Source organism: Lacerta agilis, chromosome 8, assembly GCF_009819535.1.
Source record: "Lacerta agilis isolate rLacAgi1 chromosome 8, rLacAgi1.pri, whole genome shotgun sequence".
Taxonomy (NCBI): domain Eukaryota; kingdom Metazoa; phylum Chordata; class Lepidosauria; order Squamata; family Lacertidae; genus Lacerta; species Lacerta agilis.
This window is the reverse complement of record NC_046319.1, coordinates 56,572,741-56,592,900: the sequence shown is the minus strand read 5'-3', so window position 1 is coordinate 56,592,900 and position 20,160 is coordinate 56,572,741. Positions and strand designations below refer to the sequence as shown.

The 20,160-nt window shown below is 42.9% G+C and overlaps 1 protein-coding gene across 1 annotated transcript in view; it reads left to right on the top strand.

Annotated features, from left to right (window-relative positions):
* CSMD2 (CUB and Sushi multiple domains 2) overlaps positions 1–17,246 on the top strand; it is a 512,122-nt gene extending 494,876 nt beyond the window's left edge. Inside the window, 9 exon segments of the mRNA XM_033157666.1 lie at positions 1,219–1,330; positions 2,877–3,056; positions 4,293–4,358; positions 5,387–5,548; positions 6,789–6,901; positions 8,451–8,538; positions 8,988–9,120; positions 9,572–9,750; positions 16,924–17,246. Coding sequence (XP_033013557.1) covers positions 1,219–1,330; positions 2,877–3,056; positions 4,293–4,358; positions 5,387–5,548; positions 6,789–6,901; positions 8,451–8,538; positions 8,988–9,120; positions 9,572–9,731 — 1,014 coding nt within the window. The 3' untranslated portion in view covers positions 9,732–9,750; positions 16,924–17,246.
* The last annotated feature ends 2,914 nt before the right edge of the window (positions 17,247–20,160 follow it).

Genomic DNA, 20,160 nt, shown 5'->3' with positions numbered 1-20,160 from the left:
GGATGCTGTGTACTAGATAGGCCTTTAATCTGATGCTGTGGGGCTCCTCGGGTCACCTGAACTGAGGTAGGGGCTAAACCAACCCCTGCATCTAATGACTCCTAGTCGCTCAGAATGAAATCCCCTCCCTTGACAGTGGGATGCAGGCGCTGGTTCTCAAAACATACACAGCCCAACAAGACAATGACAAAAATCTACCGACAGCATACAAATCAATATGGTTAACCTGACCCAAAATACCCACCAACCCCACTCACACAAGAAACCAAAGATTACCACAGCCAACCACAAACGAACAACCATACCCCAAGCCAACTCCGACCTCTCTCACCGCCAAACGAGCACAAGCAAACAACAGAGAACCTACATAAACAATGCTGACACCAAACCCCACTCATATCAAGTAAAAAAGAAACATAGTCACCCCACCCCACCTACCTCCCACTTCTTCCCCCCTCCCCCCTTTCTTTTCTAATGTCTCACCAACACAGACTTATAAAAATGTTATATGGAAAAATTCGAGAGAGACATTGTACTACCTTTAAAAATCTTTAATAAAAAATAAATAAATAAAGGGGGGGGAAACTTCCTATTTCTGTTGCCTTTCCCTTCATGTGCTGAGCACCATCCTGGTGTATATACCTGTTTATTGATTATTACCTCTTTATCCAAGAGGAACTTAGAGCAGCATGCATTAGACACATAATCCAAGGCTGAGATAGAATGACTGGCTCAAGGTCACCCAGTGAACTTCCCGGCTGACTGGGGGTTTGAATCCACATCTCTGCAGTCCAACATTCTGGCTACTGTTATGCATGGCCTTTCATAAACTGAGCTGGCACAAGATATTGTGCTGCTGCCACCGCCCCCACCCTACACCTCCTCTTCATTTTAGCCCACTTTCCCCCTGCTTAGGTTATTTCTTTCACCCCAGCTTTAACAGTAGAGTCCCTGCTGCACTCTAAAAAGCACCAATTATTATTATTATTATTATTATTATTATTATTATTATTATTTATTTGGAATACATATACCTCCTCAATAGCCCAGAGAGGCTCTCAAAGCATCATTCTGGGAAGGGTGGCTGTGAGAGTGCCTGGGCTGCCTAAAGATGCCGCCTGAAGTTTACTGGGCCACATCTCACAGCTTGGAATAGCAGGCAGGCTGTGAACCCCTTTTCTTTCCACCGCTCATTTCTCTGTTTCTCCATCCCAACAGATCGGGAGCATCGTCTATTTCAAGTGCCACAAAGGATACCTGTTGCAGGGCTCCACCACACGGGCTTGTCTCCCAAACCTGACATGGAGTGGAATGCAGCCTGATTGCATCCGTGAGTTTTGCAGCCTGATGTGAAGCAAAATGTCTTGGCCAGCTTTTGGGGTGCAGCCTGCACTAAAATCCTGGGGTTTGGGGTGTGCGGTGAGGCAAGTCTCCTAGACTGCCTTCAGATTTTATAATGGCCCCATGGAAAGTGTACAGGTTGGTGGTCTGGAAGCCAGTGGCTTCCATCCAGGTAGGGAGTCCAGCTGGGAAGCAGATGGGCCAGAAAATGGTTAAGCAGGGATTGGCATTCTGAAAGCCGTTCATGGGAAACTGCCTTGCTTAGATTCAAGTGTAAACTGTCTACACTGGCTGGCAACTGCTCTCCGTAAACCCAGGCAGATGTCTTTCACAGCCCTACTTCTGGAGAAGCTGGGGGTCAAACTTTGGAGCCTTTATACAGTATGCAAAGCATGTATGTGCTCTGCCACTGAGTTCTGCAGCCCTTCTCCTTATCTTCCTCTCATGGTTAGTGAGCCTAGTGCTCAGAGAAGCAGCACAATAGCAAGGGGAACTTAAGACACTGTTGCCCTTGTGACATCTTCCACTTCCACTCTGGCAAACAGATAAGCTTTGATAAAGCAATAAAGTCTGGGGGATAGACAAACTTCCCTCTGGCCATTCTTAGTTTAAGTGCTCATCCACACTTACCTTTTGCCCCACACTTTCTAGGGACATGTCCATGTGTCCCATGTCCAAGCACCTTCCTTCCTTCCTTCCTTCCTTCCTTCCTTCCTTCCTTCCTTCCTTCCTTCCTGGTGCTATCCCTGCGAAAACCTGCTCTTTAATGCTGAATCAGAACAAGCAGCAATTTGGGCTTTCCGTGGAATTGTTTTCAGAGATAAAGTGTGGGTTTTTATGTGGAAAGCACTAGGGCCAAAAAAAAAAAACCAGTGCTCAAACACAGAGCTTTGAAGCACAAATCTGGTCTAGAAACATGGCACAAAAGGAAGTAGGGGTGAGTTCTAAGAGGTTGCATTAATCAGAGGGTGTGTTTTAAGCCAAAGTTTTTTCCCTGTGTTATTTACTTTGTGGTTGAGCAACATGTTGCTCTGGCTGAGGCGGTAGGCCAGAGTCAGCAGCTTTAACCCCAGAGCTCACAAAGATTTTTGGTGCAATACCACTCTCTGGCCATGTACACTGGGGGTGCTGAAGTGCAGCTGCCCCCTCACCTGCTAAGCTGCCATGGTGGTTCAAAGAGTAAAGCTATTGTACCCTGCTCGGAAATGACATCATTAAGTGTTATATAAATAATTAAAATAAACAAATAAGTTTCTGAATCCCACTACCAGAGACCTCTGGCATCTTACAATGAGCACCTCTTCCCGACTAATCTCAATAGGATTGGCTTGAGCAGCTAAATCATTTTTTTGCAAGGGGGGAGCTCTAAGCAGTTGGTCATTTGCAGCTCACAGGACCTCCCCATCCAGCCCTGCAGCCTCTCCTACTGGGCACTCCTGCTCCTTAGAAATAATGCCCATCTCCATAACTGTGTAGAGTTTATGTAGGTGTAAATTGTGTTGAGTTTTCAGGGTAGTCTTTTTGTATAATTCTAGCTCACACTTGCAAGGAGCCAGAAACCCCATCCCATGCCAACGTGGGTGCTCTGGACCTGCCCTCCCTCGGATACACCCTGATCTACTCTTGCCAGAGTGGCTTTTACCTCACCGGAGGATCGGAACACAGGACCTGTAAAGCGGATGGCAGTTGGACAGGGAAGCCCCCTATCTGCCTTGGTAAGCATTCTGTGATGAGGCTGAAATTTATCCTTTGCCTGCAGGCAGAGAGAGAGAGAGAGAGAGAGAGAGAGAGAGAGAGAGAGAGAGAGAGAGAGATTGCAAGATCGCATCTACATCCTGCACTATCCTGGCCATTCATTCATTCATTCACTCTATCCCCCCCCCCCACAGACCCATTACACCACCCATTCTTGTCTCTGGCTCCACCCAATGCTGGGCCATGCATCCCCTGACCTGCAGGTTCCTCAAAAGATATGGACATCCATGGTCCAAAAAAGCTTCCTTACTCCTCCTATAAATTGATCTCTCCTCTGTCGATTTGGCTAGTCCTTTAAAAAAAAAAAGCCATTTAAGAAAGGCCACGTCTTCTGATATAATTGAATTATGCACTGCAGAAAGAGTAACTTCCTATTGCCTGTCATACACAGGGGAAGAAAATCCTCCATCTTGTCTCTCCCCATTCAGTGTTGTTTGCATCCCAGTCGCCAAGAGGTGAGAGACTCTAGGTGCTCCACCGCTTTCCCAGGGTTCAGTTTTCTTGGAATGATGGTCAGTGAAGACTGTGGTGTCTGTAGGATATATGCTTTCATATACACGTAAATATAACTTGAGCATAAGATAGAAGGGCTCACAACATTAATACCTCAACAGATCTTGCTTCCCCATTAGATTTCCAGGGAAGCCCCATGTCACAGCTTTGGGTCCAGCACAGAGTAGATAGGCCTCTGTGTCTCCAGCTTCCAGCACCAGCCAAAACTCACAAACAAAAAACTAACTCCTAGGATGACTTGATGCCCAACAAGGTCTGTGCAGAGGTCATGCCTATCCCATCCTGGAAGCATATTCAGTTGTCACTATGGCAACATCTCTTCTTAGCTAACTTAGCTGATGAGACTGGTCAAGACCACCTTGAAAAAGGAACTACTTTGATGGAATCCGCAAGCTCCCTCTTATAGATTCTAGACCTCACTGGATTACAGAATCACAGGCCTGTAAGGGACCCAGAGGTATCATCCAGACTGTGACCCCAAAACCTACAACAACAATTTTATAGACCTCTACCAAGAAAGCCCCTGTAGTCTTTCACCTAACCCTAAACCACTGGGATGTTTCCTTCCCACCCCAACAATGTTCCCCTTTATTCAGAAAGGTCCTCTTGTATCCTCGCATGTTATGGCAGACCTGTGTGTTGCACTGCTTAGAGAACTGACCTTTGTTTGTCTTTCTTTATAGCGGACATCCGTCCCAGTGGGAGACCAGTGGGCACTGCAAGGGACCTGCCTCTTCCCAAGGTGTCAGGTACTGCTTTCCTTTATTAAAACCTTAGTACCAAATTTAGAAAATAATCTCAAACAACAAACTGCACAGAAACCATTCCACTCACCCACACCCCCCAACAGAATCAGTGCTTGCAAATTTATGCAAGTGGAATCAAATAATTAACTGATTAATAGATCAAAACTCATTCCATTAATCAACTAAAATACTTTGAATGAGTGCTCTTAATTGAAAGTAAAGGAAGATAAATTCACATATAAATGAAGCTTTTTTTGCCCCATATGTGCATAAAAGTGGTAAGCACCAGTATAAAGTCTGTGTGCTCGGTGTACTGAATGATCTCAATGTAAGAGGACCAGGTAGCTTTAGTGAGCAATGCAGAATTAAAGGGTAAGCCATCCCTTCTGCTATCCTGAACCGTATCCTAAGGCTTGAGTCCTATTTGCCCCATATCAATATGCCTTATAATAATTCCTCTAAGGTATGTCTCTGCAGATTTCCTAGCAACCTTGAACCCAAGTGGTGAACAAAACCCTTTCTTTGTGCTCATAGATATAGCTCTGAATGGATGTGTCATCTCCACCCTTTGCTAGGCTGCCAACATTTTAGAAAGTCCTGCTTGCCTATCCTTGTGGTCCCACTTCACTTAGTTCACTTCACTGGGAAGGGCTGGCCTAGGGGTGCTATTCAAATTATCCTTAAGAACATAGGAAGCTGCATTTGTCAGATCATTGGTCCACCTAACTCAATATTTTCCAAACTGAGCAGCAGAGACACTTGAGGATTTCATACAGGGGTATGTCCTAGCCTTACCTGGAGATGTCAAAGATTGACCTTGGAACCTTCTGCATGCAAAGCAGGTGCTGTACCACTAAGTGGTTCCTCTTGTCCTAGTTGCAATGTGCTCTGCATTCACACACCAAACCACAGTTCCATGGAAACTTCAAAGGCCACCAAGACAGCTTCAATGAGTATGAAACTGAATGTCAGGCAATTTTAGCTAACTGTTGCCATCTTGTTGCAAATGTTCTGCCTTGCATTGTTCCTAGTTCCCGCTGACGTCTTTGCAAAGAACTCCTTTTGGAAAGGCTCTTACGAGTACATGGGCAAGAAGCAGCTGACTATGCTCTCTGTCACTAGTTTTGACCCAGTCACCAGTAAAGTCAATGCCACCCTGAAAGACCACAGTGGTGTGGAGCTGCAACTGTCTGGTAAGTCAGCTTCTGTATATCCTCATTTGCCACAGATGATGCAGTCAGTTGCCCATCCGTGTTGGGTAATAAAGAAGTGGAGAAATTCCATACTTCACTTAAGTAGCACAATATGCAGTGCTCTGCAGATTTGGTTGTAGTTCAACTCACATCATCCCTGACCATTGGCCATCTGGCTGTGGATGATGGGAGCTGCAGTATAATAAAACATGGAGAGCACCACATTGGCTACCCTGCAGTATACAGTGCAGCGAATTAATAGTGTATTAATGGTGCCAGGTTATGGCTAAAAGCGTAGGTAGGGGCAGCATTTGGCCAAGGCTAGGGAACCTGCAGTCTTCCAGATGTTGCTGGACTCAACTCCCATTATCTATTGGCCATGCTGGCTGTGGCTGATGGGAGCTGCAGTCCAGTTGGAGGGCCCACAGGTTTCTCATTCCTGCATCAGACCAATGAGGACCCAGAAACTGCTGTTTCCTTGGGACCCTTGCAATAAGGTGTGTAGGGTCATGAACTGCAGTGATCCTTAGTCCTCCCTGCCTAGGCATCTAACCAAAAGTCAAGGCAAAACAAGTGTTCAAAGAGGCAAGCTGAGGTCAGCTTCAACTGAAACTCTATTCATGATTAGGATTTTTCTTTTTTTTTGCCTCCCAAGATGCATCGCTGCACACTTACTCGCACTTATCTTTGTCTGATGTTTCATCACCCATCCACCTTGTATGGAGTGAGCTTTTTGGAGCTCTTAGGAATTTCACCATCCTGAATAATTCAGTGCTGCCTGAAGACAGGAGCATCTGAAAAAAAAAATGCATCTTAACTCTAGCATGGTGCAACTGAAGAGTGCAAGTCCAGTGTGTGAAAGAGCTTGCAAGTATTCTTCTCCAACATCACTGGGATATTACCCACCACTGTCACTCTCATTCTCTCTCTCTCAGGGCTTGTCCACACTTTGGCTCATCTTCTGTCCAGAAAGCATGGGTCCAAACAGTTTTCCCCTTGCCCCACTCCTTTTCCAGGGAAAGCCCACTCCTTAGTGTTAAATCAAAGGAAACGGCAATCTGGAGGAACCCAAATTGTTGTTTGTTCCAAATGAGCACTAAAGAGTGATTTTCCCCAGGGAAAAACAGTGAGATAAGAGGAAGTGTGAATACGTCTCCCCCTCTTACACAAACTTTTCTTTTTGCTAAGAGAAGCCACAAGCTCTTGAAGGACCAACCTTCTCATTGTATTCTCTTTACAGGTATTTACAAAAGAGAAGATGTCCACCTGCTCCTCCAGGTGTACCAGATTACAGGGCCGGTGGAGATCTTCATGAACAAATTCAAGAATGAAAAGTGGGCTTTAGATGGTCATGTAAGTATTAGCAAAGCCCAGTATTGTATTGTTCAATTGGCCCATCCACACATTGCACTTTCAGAATTTATCTGACATGTTCCAATGGTAGATGTATAGAGTCGTGGGGGGGGGGGGGGGGAATAGGGATGGGAACAAGAAACAGCAGGAGCCATTGCACTGGGAGTCTGAAGAAGCAAAAATCAACATAAGATTGCTAATATATATTATATTCTCCAACATGACTCGCTGGATTCTATTCCACTTACCAGATCTTTAGTTCCTAATCTAGTATGATCACCAATGGTTTCCTGTCATCTTGAAAAAAAGTGACAAGTGGGATGCTGCACTGGTTCTGTCCTGGGCCTGGTGTTGTTCAGCATCTTTATAAATGACTTGGATGAAGGAATAGAGGAGGCACTCATCAAATTTTCAGATGACACCAGACTGGAAGGGTCAGCTAATACCTCAAAAGATAGAATCAGGACTCAATATGACCTTAGCAGATTGGAGAATGGGACCAAAACTAAAAAAAAAATATGAATTTCAGTAGGTACAAAGATAAGGATATACACTCAGGCAGGAATAATCAGATGCACAAATATAGGATGGGGGTTGACACCAGTAAAAGATCTAGATCTAGGGATCTTAGTAGACTACAAGCCTCAGATGAGTCAACAGTGTGATGCAGCAGCAAAAAAACAATGAATGCAGTTCTAGGCTGCATCACCAGAAGTGCCCAGATCAAGGCAAGTAATAGCTCTGTTCTATTCTGCCTCAGTCAGACCACACCTAGAATACTATGCCTAGTTCTGGGCACCACAGTGGAAGTCAGGCCTTATGAGGAACGGTGGAGGGAGCTGGATGTGTTTAACCTGGAGAAGAGGAGACTGAGTGGTGATATGATAGCAGTCTTCAAATATCTAAAGGGCTGTCACATGGAAGATGGAGCAAGCTTGTTTTCTGCTGTCCCAGAGGGCAGGACCCAAACCAATGAATTCAAATTACAAGAAAGGAGATTTCAACAAAACATTAGGAAAATAGTCTGACGGTTAGAGCTGTTCAACAGTGGCGATCTGCAGGGACTCTTTAGCTCTGGTTCCTACATTTGTCTCTCTGACCAGCATAAACATGAAGCACATTGACAGAGGAGAATCATGCATACTCAGTTTCTGTGCTGGTCACACAGTAGGAGAAGTACCCACCTATCCAACCAGCATGAGCTGAATCAGTGCCCTTCGGGTGGCTGATTGAGCACCCAGACCCAACACTACACTTGAGCAGTTTCAACATTTGAAGAGACTGCTCAGGAGGGCTGGATTTGCTTTCGGGATGAGCCATCTGCTGTGTGTCATCAGTTCTCTTTGCTGCGGGCTCCATACCTTTGCTGTCAAAATGTGTACTTTCATCATTTTTGTACTGTTACGTTGTTTCGTTGAATTATTATTTGGGGGCTTTTGGAGAAAAAAGTCTAGCAATCTTTGTTAAACCACCCTGCCGCCAAAGTCCAAAATCTTTATGTAATCAGAAACATGGGATTCTGCCGTTTGTTTCTCCTTCCCATACACAGGTCACTCCAGAATCATCAAGTGGGACATTTGTCTACCAGGGGTTTGTGCATGGCAAAGGTTTTGGGCAGTTTGGCCTGCAGAGGCTTGGTAAGTTATCCTGCCTTTGTGCAAAAATCCTATTCTTTAATTTTTTTTTTTTACTTGTACACTATTTTAATACTGTACCAGTATAACTATTATTTCTGTAATTTTTATGCAGCAATGCAATGGGGAAATTTTCAATTCAAGCTGTAATGTATAAAAGGTTTGATTCTGATTGGCTAATAGAGGGAGTCTAGGCTGAGACAAACCTGGGTGGTTTCTGCTTGCCATAGTCTTTACCTAATTGGTTAGTTTTGGCATTTATTCCCCTTTCTCTTATATATAAGAGTTTCCAGTTATCTGCCAATATTTTCTGCATAAGTTATGTGAATTGAGCAAATATCTATGCAGTAGTGGGCACATGGCGAGGGATGGGCCACCCAGACTCACAATCCCCAGCCTCTGTCTCCCAGCAAAGCATGGCATGCGATTTAATGGCACATCTTCCTTTTCAGACATAATTGAACGAGATGCCGAGTCTATAGGACATCCATTTGCATCCAACAGCAGTTCAGTGGCAGCTGCTATCCTTGTGCCTTTCATTGCCCTGATTATTGCAGGGTTTGTGCTCTATCTCTACAAACACAGGTGAGCAAACCCAGGAGCAAATGGAGGGAGGCATGAAAGCAAAATACAAATCTTGTATTTCTTTCGTGTGGAGGGGAGAAAAGCAGAGAGAGACTGCGTAAACTTCCCTGTTTATTGTTATTCATTCATTGCTTAAATGGGTTTCGAAATCACTTCCCGCCAAACTCTGTCCCTTCCTGCTGGGGAAAAGATATGGGCACCATTTATTATTATTATTATTATTATTATTATTATTATTATTATTATTATTATTCTGATGAGGGGCGGGAGGGACGCCAAGCAAAATAACATGCTTAACCTTGTAAGGGGGAGAGTGGCTCTGCTTGCCTAGAGGAACCCCCCACAAAGAACAACCAATATCTGATCAACCATGCTCAATCAAAGATGCCTCTCTGCTGGCATGCCCTGCAGGGCCATCTCTGACTCCTCTTTTTGGTCTTGTCTGGTACAGAAGGAGACCGAAGGTGCCATTCAATGGTTACGCTGGGCATGAAAACACCAATGTCCGTGGAACGTTTGAAAACCCCATGTATGACCGCAACTTGCAGCCGACGGATATCATGGCCAATGAGGCAGAGTTTACAGTCAGCACCGTCTGCACTGCAGTATAGCACTTAACAAACCTGCGCAGTAAGTGCCGTGTTGTTCAGCTGTTCCCAGTTCACAAGTGATCTAGCGTTTTTAATTTGCAAAGTATTTGCTGGAGTTTCCCAACCTTGTTATTGGTGACTCAAAAACAGACCAAAGGCTTCCCAGATCTGGGCCTGTTCATTAGGACATAAATTTCAAAGCAGACTTCCGGTTAGGTGCCGGTCAATGGCGGACGGGAGTCCGACGGCTCCGTCCTCCGCCAGGCTTTAGGGACTTCTGTGCCTGCGCCACGGGTCCCTTAAAGCCACGGGAAGAGCGTCCCGTGGACCTGAGCTTCGTGGGTCCCAGACGTGCCGTCTCCGTTCCCGATTGACCCTCGTAAGGGGGAAAATCGGGCGAGCGGAGCGCCGGCACGGGACTGAAGAAGCGTCTGCCTGCGGAGGATCAAAGCAGCGATCCCGCCAGACTCGAGCACCCGGCACTTCCTGCATAGAAATTTCCAAAGAAACTCTGTAAGTTAAAGAATTGGATTATTTTTACAAGTTTTAAGAGCACTGCTTGCAGAGGAACTGCAAAAGGAAGCCTGTTCCCTTTAAACTGTTTGCGCGAGCTTGGTAGCGCTAAAAGATCAAAGCCGCGACTAACGGAAAAGTTTTGCGAACTTTTTAAAAGTTGATTAAAAGTTGTTTAAAGGATGTTTTAAGACTTAAAAACAGTTGATATGGCAAAAGAAGATGCCCCTCACCCTCTGGATTAGGATTCCGGGTCAGTAGCGGGCTGTGATACATTGTTGCCATTTTTTTTTCCTTTGTTGGTGTTTCAGTGACTGTTTACCAGTGGAGACATTTTGACTTTTTTGTAACCAGATACAAGTTATTTTGTGGACTTTGGTGGTAACACTGCAAGTTAGGAACTGTGACTGACTTGGGCTACACGAAAATGGGCCCTTCTTGGCTTTAAGGAACTTATATTTTGGAAAATTAAAACTCTTTGCCTAAAAGTTGGATTTTCGGGACTGGTGTGGGCTCCTGGCTCAGCAGCCTCTTTGTTCTCAGGACTGAGCTGCTGGCCACCTGGTGTTTACTTTTGGGACTGTTGGCCTTCTGCTGTGAATGTCTGAGATTGTTACTACAGAAACTGGAGTGACCTTGAGATTACAGTTACAGAGCCCACAAGGAATGGAACTTAGATCAAAAGGAACTGGCTCTGAAAAAAGAAAAGGCTCTGTTTCCCTAACTCTACAGGAACAAATGGAGAAATTAGTTGTTAGTGTTGCAGAAATTGCAGCAGGATTGAAAAGCGTGACTGACGGGTTGAAGCAAACACAAGATCAAGTTTCATCAGGAAATACAGCAGTGAATTCAGCAATAGAAAAATTACAAGCTGATATAAAAGCTGATATTAAAAATTCTACGCAGACCCTAGAGAAATCCATTGGACAAATTGAGGAGAACGTAAGGAAGAACAGAGAAGAGATTAATAGGATTGGGCAAGAGGTGACCACCTTGAAAAAGGACTCAGAGGAAATTAAAGTGGTCAAGGAAAAAATAAAAAAGGTGGAGGAAAAATTGGATAATCTAGATTTGGAACAGATAGAGAGTATTGGATCACGACAGAGGTCTGTTGAAGAGTCCCTCGCGTTTCTGCAACTACATCAAAGAGAGGGCAACATCCGCCTAAGAAATCTTCCAGAACTGGAAGGGGAAGACCTAAAAGACTACATAGTGAAGTTATTCTCAGGATTTTGGGAGATAGAAGAAATCAACGTCTCAGCACGCATAGTGAAGGCCTTCAGATTTGGTCCAAGAGGCTCCAGAGGAAAGAAAAGCAGCAAAACAGTCAGTGACTGTTTGATTGTGCTACACGATCGACACGACAGAGACTACTTTCTGGACTTGCATTATAGAAACAACCTGGTGGTTGAGCAGAATAAAGTAATTTTTTATAAGGATATCCCCAGATTTTTCCTTGACAAAAGAGTTCCCTACAACGATTTGGCAACTGAGCTTAGAAAAAGGAAAATCCCCTTCAGTTGGGAATTTCCAGAAGGCCTGGCATTTACGTTTGAAGGAAAAAAGATAAGAATAAGGTCCCTGGCGGAGAAGCAGAAGTTTTTGGACAAGCACCTGGAACAATTTAAAGGCACACCACTCGACCCAGCACAATTCTACAGGTTTCCAGAGGTATTTCCACCACCGCCGGGACCACCACCAAGCTTACCCAGCCCAGGCAAGGATCCAGAGGAAGACAAGAAAGGAGAAGCAACTGGAGGAGTAGACTAGAGAAAGGAAAATGGCGCTCAAGTTAATGACATGGAATGTCCGGGGATTGAATCAGAGACCAAAGAGACGCAGAGTGTTTTACAGCATAGAAAAGAAGAATTTGGATATAATATGCTTACAGGAAACCCACATAGCCCGACGTCACAGAAGATTATTACAGAACAAAAAATTAGGCCAAGAGTTTATATCATCGGATAAGGCCAAGAAGAGAGGAGTAGTGATATACGCAAAGGAGAAATATAGCCCAAGACAGCTTTTTAAAGATGAAGAAGGGAGATACATCGCAATTGAAATTAACATACAAGGCGAAAAATTCTTGATTCTGGGACTTTATGCACCAAATGATGGAAAGTCAATTTTTTATAAGAAAATACATGATTTGCTGTTGGATTATTTGGACTATAAATTAGTTTGCCTTGGAGATTTTAATGGTGCAGTTTCCACATTAATGGACAGATCTCAAAGAACTAAATTAACGAACGATGGGAAACTCCCAAAGACTTTTTTTGAAATGGTGGATAATCTGAATTTGGTGGACTCTTGGAGATTAAAAAATCCCACAGATACAGAGGCAACATACTTCAGCGAACCTCAGCAGTCATGGTCGAGGATAGATTATATTTGGATTTCGAATGAATTGGCTCCAAAAATACAAAAGGCAGAAATTGGCCCTAAAACTCTTTCAGACCATAACCCTGTACAGTTAAATTTAAAAATGATTTCCAAGGACTCTTTTAGATGGAGAATGGATGACGCTTTGATGAGAGACACCAAGCTAGTGGAAAGAGCGGCGAAAAAGATGAAAGAATATTTTCAGATAAATTGGAGCTCCGAAGTGGAGAAAAGAGTTGCTTGGGATGCAAGTAAAGCTGTAATGAGAGGATTTCTCATTAGTGAAAAAGCAAAAAAGAAGAGACAACAAAATGCAGAGATGGAGAGATTGTTGAAATCAATCAAAGAAAAGGAAAAAGAATTAAGAGGACATCCCAGATGTGTCAAAATCCAAAAAGAAATTAAATACTTGCAATCCCAATATGCTAATATAATGAATCAGGACATCGAATGGAAAGTGAAAATGATGAAGCAAAGAACATTTGAATCGGCTAATAAATGTGGAAAATTACTAGCTTGGCAATTGAAGAAAAGACAAAAGGCAAATGTCATCAATACCTTGGTAGTAAACGGAAAAAACGTGGAGAAACCTGAGGAAATCAGATGGTGTTTTCAAAGATTTTACAAGCAACTGTACAAGGAGGAGAAGATAGATGAAGCAGAAATTGACCGATTTCTGGATAAGAATGGATTGCAAAAGGTCCCAGAGGAAAAACTAGTTACTCTCAACCACCCAATAACGACACAGGAGATAGAAGATGCAATAAATAACATGCAATTGGGGAAGGCTCCAGGACCGGATGGTTTAACAGCAAAATATTATAAGACATTGAAAGACTGGCTATCGCAGCCACTAAGAGAAGTATGCAACAAGATACTAGAAGGAGATAGGGCACCAGAGACGTGGAAGGAAGCCTTTATCACACTGATTCCAAAACCAGATACTGATAAGACTCAAATGAAAAACTATCGCCCAATATCCCTTTTGAATGTGGATTATAAAATTTTTGCAAATATATTGGCTACAAGGCTGAAAAGAGTGTTGAAAGACTATATACATAGAGACCAAGCAGGTTTCTTGCCAGGAAGACAAATTAGTAATAACACGAGAATTATTGTGGACATTTTAGAAAAACTGGAGAGAAACATAAATACAGATGCGGCACTATTGTTTGTTGATGCAGAGAAAGCATTTGATAAAGTCTCCTGGACATTTATGAAAAAGAATTTGGAAAGGATGGGAGTTGGTCAAAAATTTTTGAATGGCATTAATGCCATCTATACAGAGCAAAGAGCTAAAGTAATAGTAAACAGTGTGATATCGGAGGAGTTTGAAGTTGAAAAGGGAACAAGACAAGGGTGCCCTATCTCCCCTTTACTTTTCATTACGGTCCTGGAAGTCCTCCTAAATATGATACGAAAGGACAAACAGATAAAAGGAATTCGTGTGGGAGAGAAGGAATACAAACTACGCGCCTTCGCAGACGATTTGATGTTATCCCTGCAAGAACCGGAAAGCAGTGTCCCCAGAGCTTTGGGAATAATCGAACAATTTGGACTTGTTGCTGGTTTCAAGTTAAACAAGCAGAAAACCAAAGTTTTAGGAAAAAATATGAGTGCAGAACAAATTCAAAGAATACAGGAAGGCACTGGCCTCAATTTTGTCAAAACAGTAAAATATCTAGGTATCAACCTCACAACCAAGAATTTGAACCTGTATAAGGACAATTACGAAAAATTGTGGATGGAAATAAAGAAAGACATGGAAATATGGACAAGATTGAAACTGTCGTTAATGGGAAGAATTGCCGTGATAAAAATGAATGTCCTACCAAGGATGCTGTTTTTATTCCAAGCCATACCAATTTTGGACAAACTGGATTGCTTTAAGAAATGGCAAAAGGACTTATCAAAGTTCATATGGCAGGGCAAAAAGCCAAGAATTAAGTTTAAGATCCTAACAGACTCTAAAGAGAGAGGAGGCTTTGCCCTGCCGGACTTAAGACTTTACTTCGAAGCAGCGGCCTTTTGCTGGTTAAAGGACTGGTTTAAACTAGAGAATGTTGATGTATTGGACTTGGAAGGGTATGATAATATGTTCGGTTGGCATGCATACCTTTGGTACGACAAGGCTAAGATCCACAGAACTTTTAAGTCTCATATAGTTAGAAAATCCTTATACCAGGTTTGGTCTAGATATAAAGATTTGTTAGAGAGAAAGACCCCTAGATGGATCTCTCCAGTGGAGGCCAAGGCCTACAAGAGACCGAACATGTCTGCAAATTGGTTAAGATATATGGACATATTGCAGCAGGAAGGGGACTCTTTTAAGCTAAAAAGCTACGATCAAGTGAAAAGTCAGGTCCCCGACTGGCTGCATTATCATCAGGTATATGAAACATTCAAAATGGACAAAAAAGTTGGTTTTCAAGTAGAAAAATCAAAACTGGAAACAGAACTGATAGAATCGAACTTTAAAAACCTTTCCAAAATGTATAATCTTTTGCTAGAGTGGCATACGAAAGATGAATTGGTTAAATCGTCAATGATAAATTGGGCGAAAGATATAGGACACAATATTATGATGGATGACTGGGAGGGATTGTGGCAAAAAGGTATTAAATTTACTGCTTGTCATAGTTTAAGAGAAAACATAATGAAAATGGTATACAGATGGTATTTGACACCAGTTAAGATAGCCAGGATGAATACCAAAATGTCAGATGTATGTTGGAAATGTAAACATGCGAAAGGTACCTTTTTTCATATGTGGTGGTTGTGCCCAGCGGTAAATGCTTTCTGGGATAAGATTTATAATGAACTCAAGAAGGTAATGAAGGTTACCTTTTGTAAGAAACCAGAGGCATTTCTCCTGAGCATAACCAATGAAGAGATACCCAGTCAGGATAGAGTGTTTTTTATGTATGCCACAACAGCAGCTAGAATCTTATTGGCAAGAACATGGAAAGGCGAAGAGATACCAACGGTGGAAGAATGGCAGATGAAGATGATGGAATATATGGAACTCGCAGAGCTGACCGCCAGAATCCGGGACCAGAGGGAGGAGAAGGTGTCAAGGGATTGGAAGAAATTTAAGGATTATTTAGTCAAAACAGTAAAATTGAATATCTGAGCAGAATTAAATAGAATAGCGGCTTTAGTAGATATATGTTAGATAAAATTGTTGGTAAGATATTTTTTGTGTGAAAAATTTAATTGTTAGGAATTGTGTTAAGATTTGGTGTTAAAGTTAAGATATGATTAAGCAAAGTAAAGTGTATTAAAAATTGAGTTAATGTGAATAGAAGAAGATACAAAGCTACCTTGAAGATATATATGATTTTGAAGACAGTGGAGGGAGTGGGGGAAGTCCCTCAAAATAGAGAAGATAGTAACAAGAAAAGTAAGAGGAGTAATGTTAGTTTAAAGGTTTGTATATGTTTCTTTTTATTGTGATTGTTTGATTATGTTTTTGTATTGTGTTTATGTATTGTATTTTGTATTTTTATATTGTGAATGTTGTTGTTTATGTTATGTTTTCCCTTTGTTTTAATAGAAAATAATAAAATCTTATAAAAAAAAATAAAAAAAAAAAAAGGACATAAATTTCAAATAAATAGGGAAGGGATGCCCAGTAGTGACTGGCAGGGCGGTGCAGGTGGATTGCTGCATTGCCAACCTGCTTTCCTAACATCGCGCATTGTTGCTGCTTATTCAGAGGGAGAAGGATTGGGGCAAGGCAGCAGGAGCTCGTCGTGGTTTGCATGCAGCAGCAAAGCCAATACAATGCTCCAGCCCACACTGTGCCAAGAGGGAATGATGCAGGGTGTTGGGAAAGCAGAGCAGCAATGTGGCCACACACAAATCCCACCAATTACTACTGGCCATGCCATAAATCACTCTACTTCTTAAGCTTCCTCACAATCCCCATTTAGGTTTTTTTTTTTGTCTCCATGTGACTATGCTCGGTGCTTGATGGAGTCCATGTTTGTTGTTACTTTTATGATAGTTTGTAGACACCTCGAGGTCTCCTTTCTATGGTAATATAGATGCAATGTAAATATTTTCATAAATAAATGGCTGTTTTGGGTAAAATTACTTGGTTTATTTAGGTTCCACAAGGAAAAAATGGTAATCAGATTTGAACATGACTGGACGTAATTCACACCACTTTGGAATAATAAGCAGGCAAGGATTAGTTACAACCCTTTCTCAGTTTTAGAAACGTAGTGGGAATTAACAGCCAGCCCATTGGCAGCAGGTTAACTCTTTTGTGCTGTGGATCTAGCCTTGCTTCTCGTTTTCTCTTCCTCTGCAGCATTCTCCAGGGACGGGAGTCTCGCCAGTGCCCGATGTTCCTCCTGGTTCATCTTTGCCCATGATCATCCCTCCCAGAAAAGTTGGGGCTGTGGAGTTGATATGGTGCCTTTGAGTTGATCCAGAGAGAGGAAGAGAGTGACTGCCTTGCTGTTCATCACCGCTCCACATCCTCATTGCCCTTCCGTTCCGCCCTGCAGCCGATAGTCAAATCAACCAAAGCACCCACTCCAGCCCTTGTGTTACGACCACATGGGAGTGGATCCACCAAAACGCCCCCCACCTCTGGGCCTTTTTCTAGCTGGTTCTGGCCAATTTTAGAACCCAGAGGTTGTCCAGCTGCTTGTTTTTGGTTGATTATCGCCTTCTGGGGAGTACATTGTGACCTGGGAGGGAAATCAAACAGCGTTAAATTGCCAGAGGAAGTGAAAGACATGCAAGATGAAGTGGCTGCATTGGGGCTGATGAGACTTCCTGGATGCAGAGAGTATGGGGCACAAAAGCACCCATCACATTGAACTAAAGCAGCAGGTTTAGCAAATGGAGAAATGGTTGCTTCATATGTGTTCATTCTCTTATTCCTCCCCCATCTCATGTAGGTACTTCATGCTAATAGCCTACTTCAAGGATTGGAGGTTTCTGCAAAACCTGACACTCCACCCCCCCGACCCAACCCACCTCATTCTGTACTTTAAAATAACCTCTGCTTTATTCTGTCAAGGTCAGCTGCTTGTCTTTGTTCCGGGTATAAGGCCAATTCGAACCCTGCCTTTTAAACCACAGCTGCCATTGTTGCTTTGTCCTTGCTAGCATTGACAGGATTGTTAGAGAGTAAGGACCATGCCAAGGACCATTCTTGGCATAGGGGGTGGGCAGCCTTATTTGCACAGTTGTCGAAGTTGAAATCGAAGCATCTTTCCCTAGCTAGCACATTCATTGCAGGTCGGTCGCATTTTGCCAGCCTTTGAACTACAATATTTTGTCACTGGGGAACAATTTCTCACAAATGCACTTCCCTTGCTTTTTCAAATAATGCCCTGTGGAATATGGCAGCATGAGAGTCCTGAAGTCCTTTTGGTTACTGTATGTGGCACCACCAGTGTCCAACGAGACTAATTCATTTTGTTCTGACCCCCTCCCTCCTCATTTAGATTCCTTTTAGGGAAAAATAGGCTGAGCCCCCCCCAAAAAAAATCTGTACCACCATAGTAGGATTGCTCGCATTTCTTTTACATTTATTTCAAAAAATATGGCAAATTTGCCTGTAGCATTGTGAAACTGCTCTCTTCTCTATTTTATTACATTCTGTGCTTCCTGCTGGACTGCACAACTGCTCTACTGAAGTGAGAAACTGAATGAACCCACTCAGCCCTCTTCTCTTGCTACAAGGAGAGAATCTTGCACTACTAGTCTAGATTAGTCTATTGCCAAGAGTAAAAATCCAGAGACTTTGCATTGTCTAGAGCAGCCCATATCTCACATGCAGTCAGATCCATCTAGCTCAGTGCTGGTTACAGTAGTAGTCTGCCAGGGAGAGAGTTGGTTGAAAATATTCTCTTTGACATCTATTCACCTCACCCCACACACATATGCAGGAAATTTTAGAGAGTAGGTGGATAAGTACAAATACAGCCCTGCAATGCCCCACCTGCAGTCTGAAATGATACAATTGAGAACACATGTTTGATGTGCCTCATCTACTGAGCATCCATCGTCAAGCAATCAAAGGTATATTACAGTTGACTGAACATGAAAGCCTCATCTACCATTTGTGTAAACTAGGGTAGATGGGCCCCATATTTTTCCCAGACAAAACAAAATTGGGATTTGTGTAGGCATTTGGGGAATAGTTTAAAGCTGGAATTTACTCTGGCTGCTTAACAAACTTGAGGCAAAATCTGATTAAAGTGGAACATGCTTAAGTCATGTCCAGAAGATTCTGGATGTAATCCTGGATCCACCTGAGAGCATAGAACCATAAAATTGTAGCACTCCAACCCCCTGCAATGCAGGAATATCAGCTAAGCAAAGCTCCACTAAGCATCTATGACAGGTGGCCATTCAACCTCTGCTAAAAACCTCCAAGGAAGGAGACTCCACCACCTTCCAAGGGAGTCCATTCCACTGTCAAACAGAACTCACCATCAGGAAATTCTTCCTGATGTTTAGTGGGAATCGCCTTTCTTACCAGCCTTCCAGGAGATTTTGCAGTAAGAACTTTTGAACAACAACCCCATGATAAGAATTCTTTGACCTCCCCCCCCCCAAATAACGTCTTGTGTAATTTCCATGCCAAACGGCTTTAGAATCCCAGAGAAAATTCAAGGTGCGGGATTCTTTTACTGTGTGCAAATACAATTACATTTTTTTTATCCCTATAAAGGAGCACAGGTGTTTGCATTCTTTGCCATCTACCCCAATAAAAGAGAGAAACCCAGCAGTGTTGACTTTCACCACCAGTATTGTTGGGTTTGATTCATGCTTTCAACCTAGAAAGCATGCTTTCGTCGGAAGATGCCATTTGGTGATAGTTGAGGTTTTTTTAGCTGAGACTTACAGCAAGGGAGAAGACAACCTGGTGCCTTAACACACACAACCAGGTTAGGGCAGAACCAGGGACAGTAAAAATCACAATCATGCCTTACCCCCTTTTTATTTTTGCAGGGAACAAGTAGATTTTGAGTAAATTTTCAGACAGCTAGTGTTGAGGACTCCAAATTACTTTTCACCCTTTTTATGTCAACAGAAAATATATGCTTTGAGCAGGAATGTAACCTAATCAGGGTGAATGTGCACCTTCGACCCTTGTGTACTTCTTAGCAGTCTAGCATTCTCCAAATACTGATTGGGTGATGTATTTTTGTAGTGGTGCTGATTTCTCTGAGCTGTTTGGAACAGAGATTGTGGGCAGTTTAGGAGGAGTAGAGTCAGTGTAACTACTTTGGGCATTCTGTGTGGAAGCTCCCATCAGCTGGGGACAGAGCAGAAAGGAGCAGCTTTCACCATAAGAAATAAACAATTTGCACATAGAAAAGTAGTGAGTGTCAAGAGAGATAGCCAGGCTAGGGATCTTTCCCCTAACGCACAGGTTTCTACATGCAGGGCAGTTTGCTTGGTTTTAAACTGCAGCAGTAGTGAAATATTTTCATAACCATGGGAGGTAACACAATACAGCTTGTTTAAAAGGGCAAGTTTGGACACTCATTCTGCCATATTGAGCTACAACAAACCTTCAACT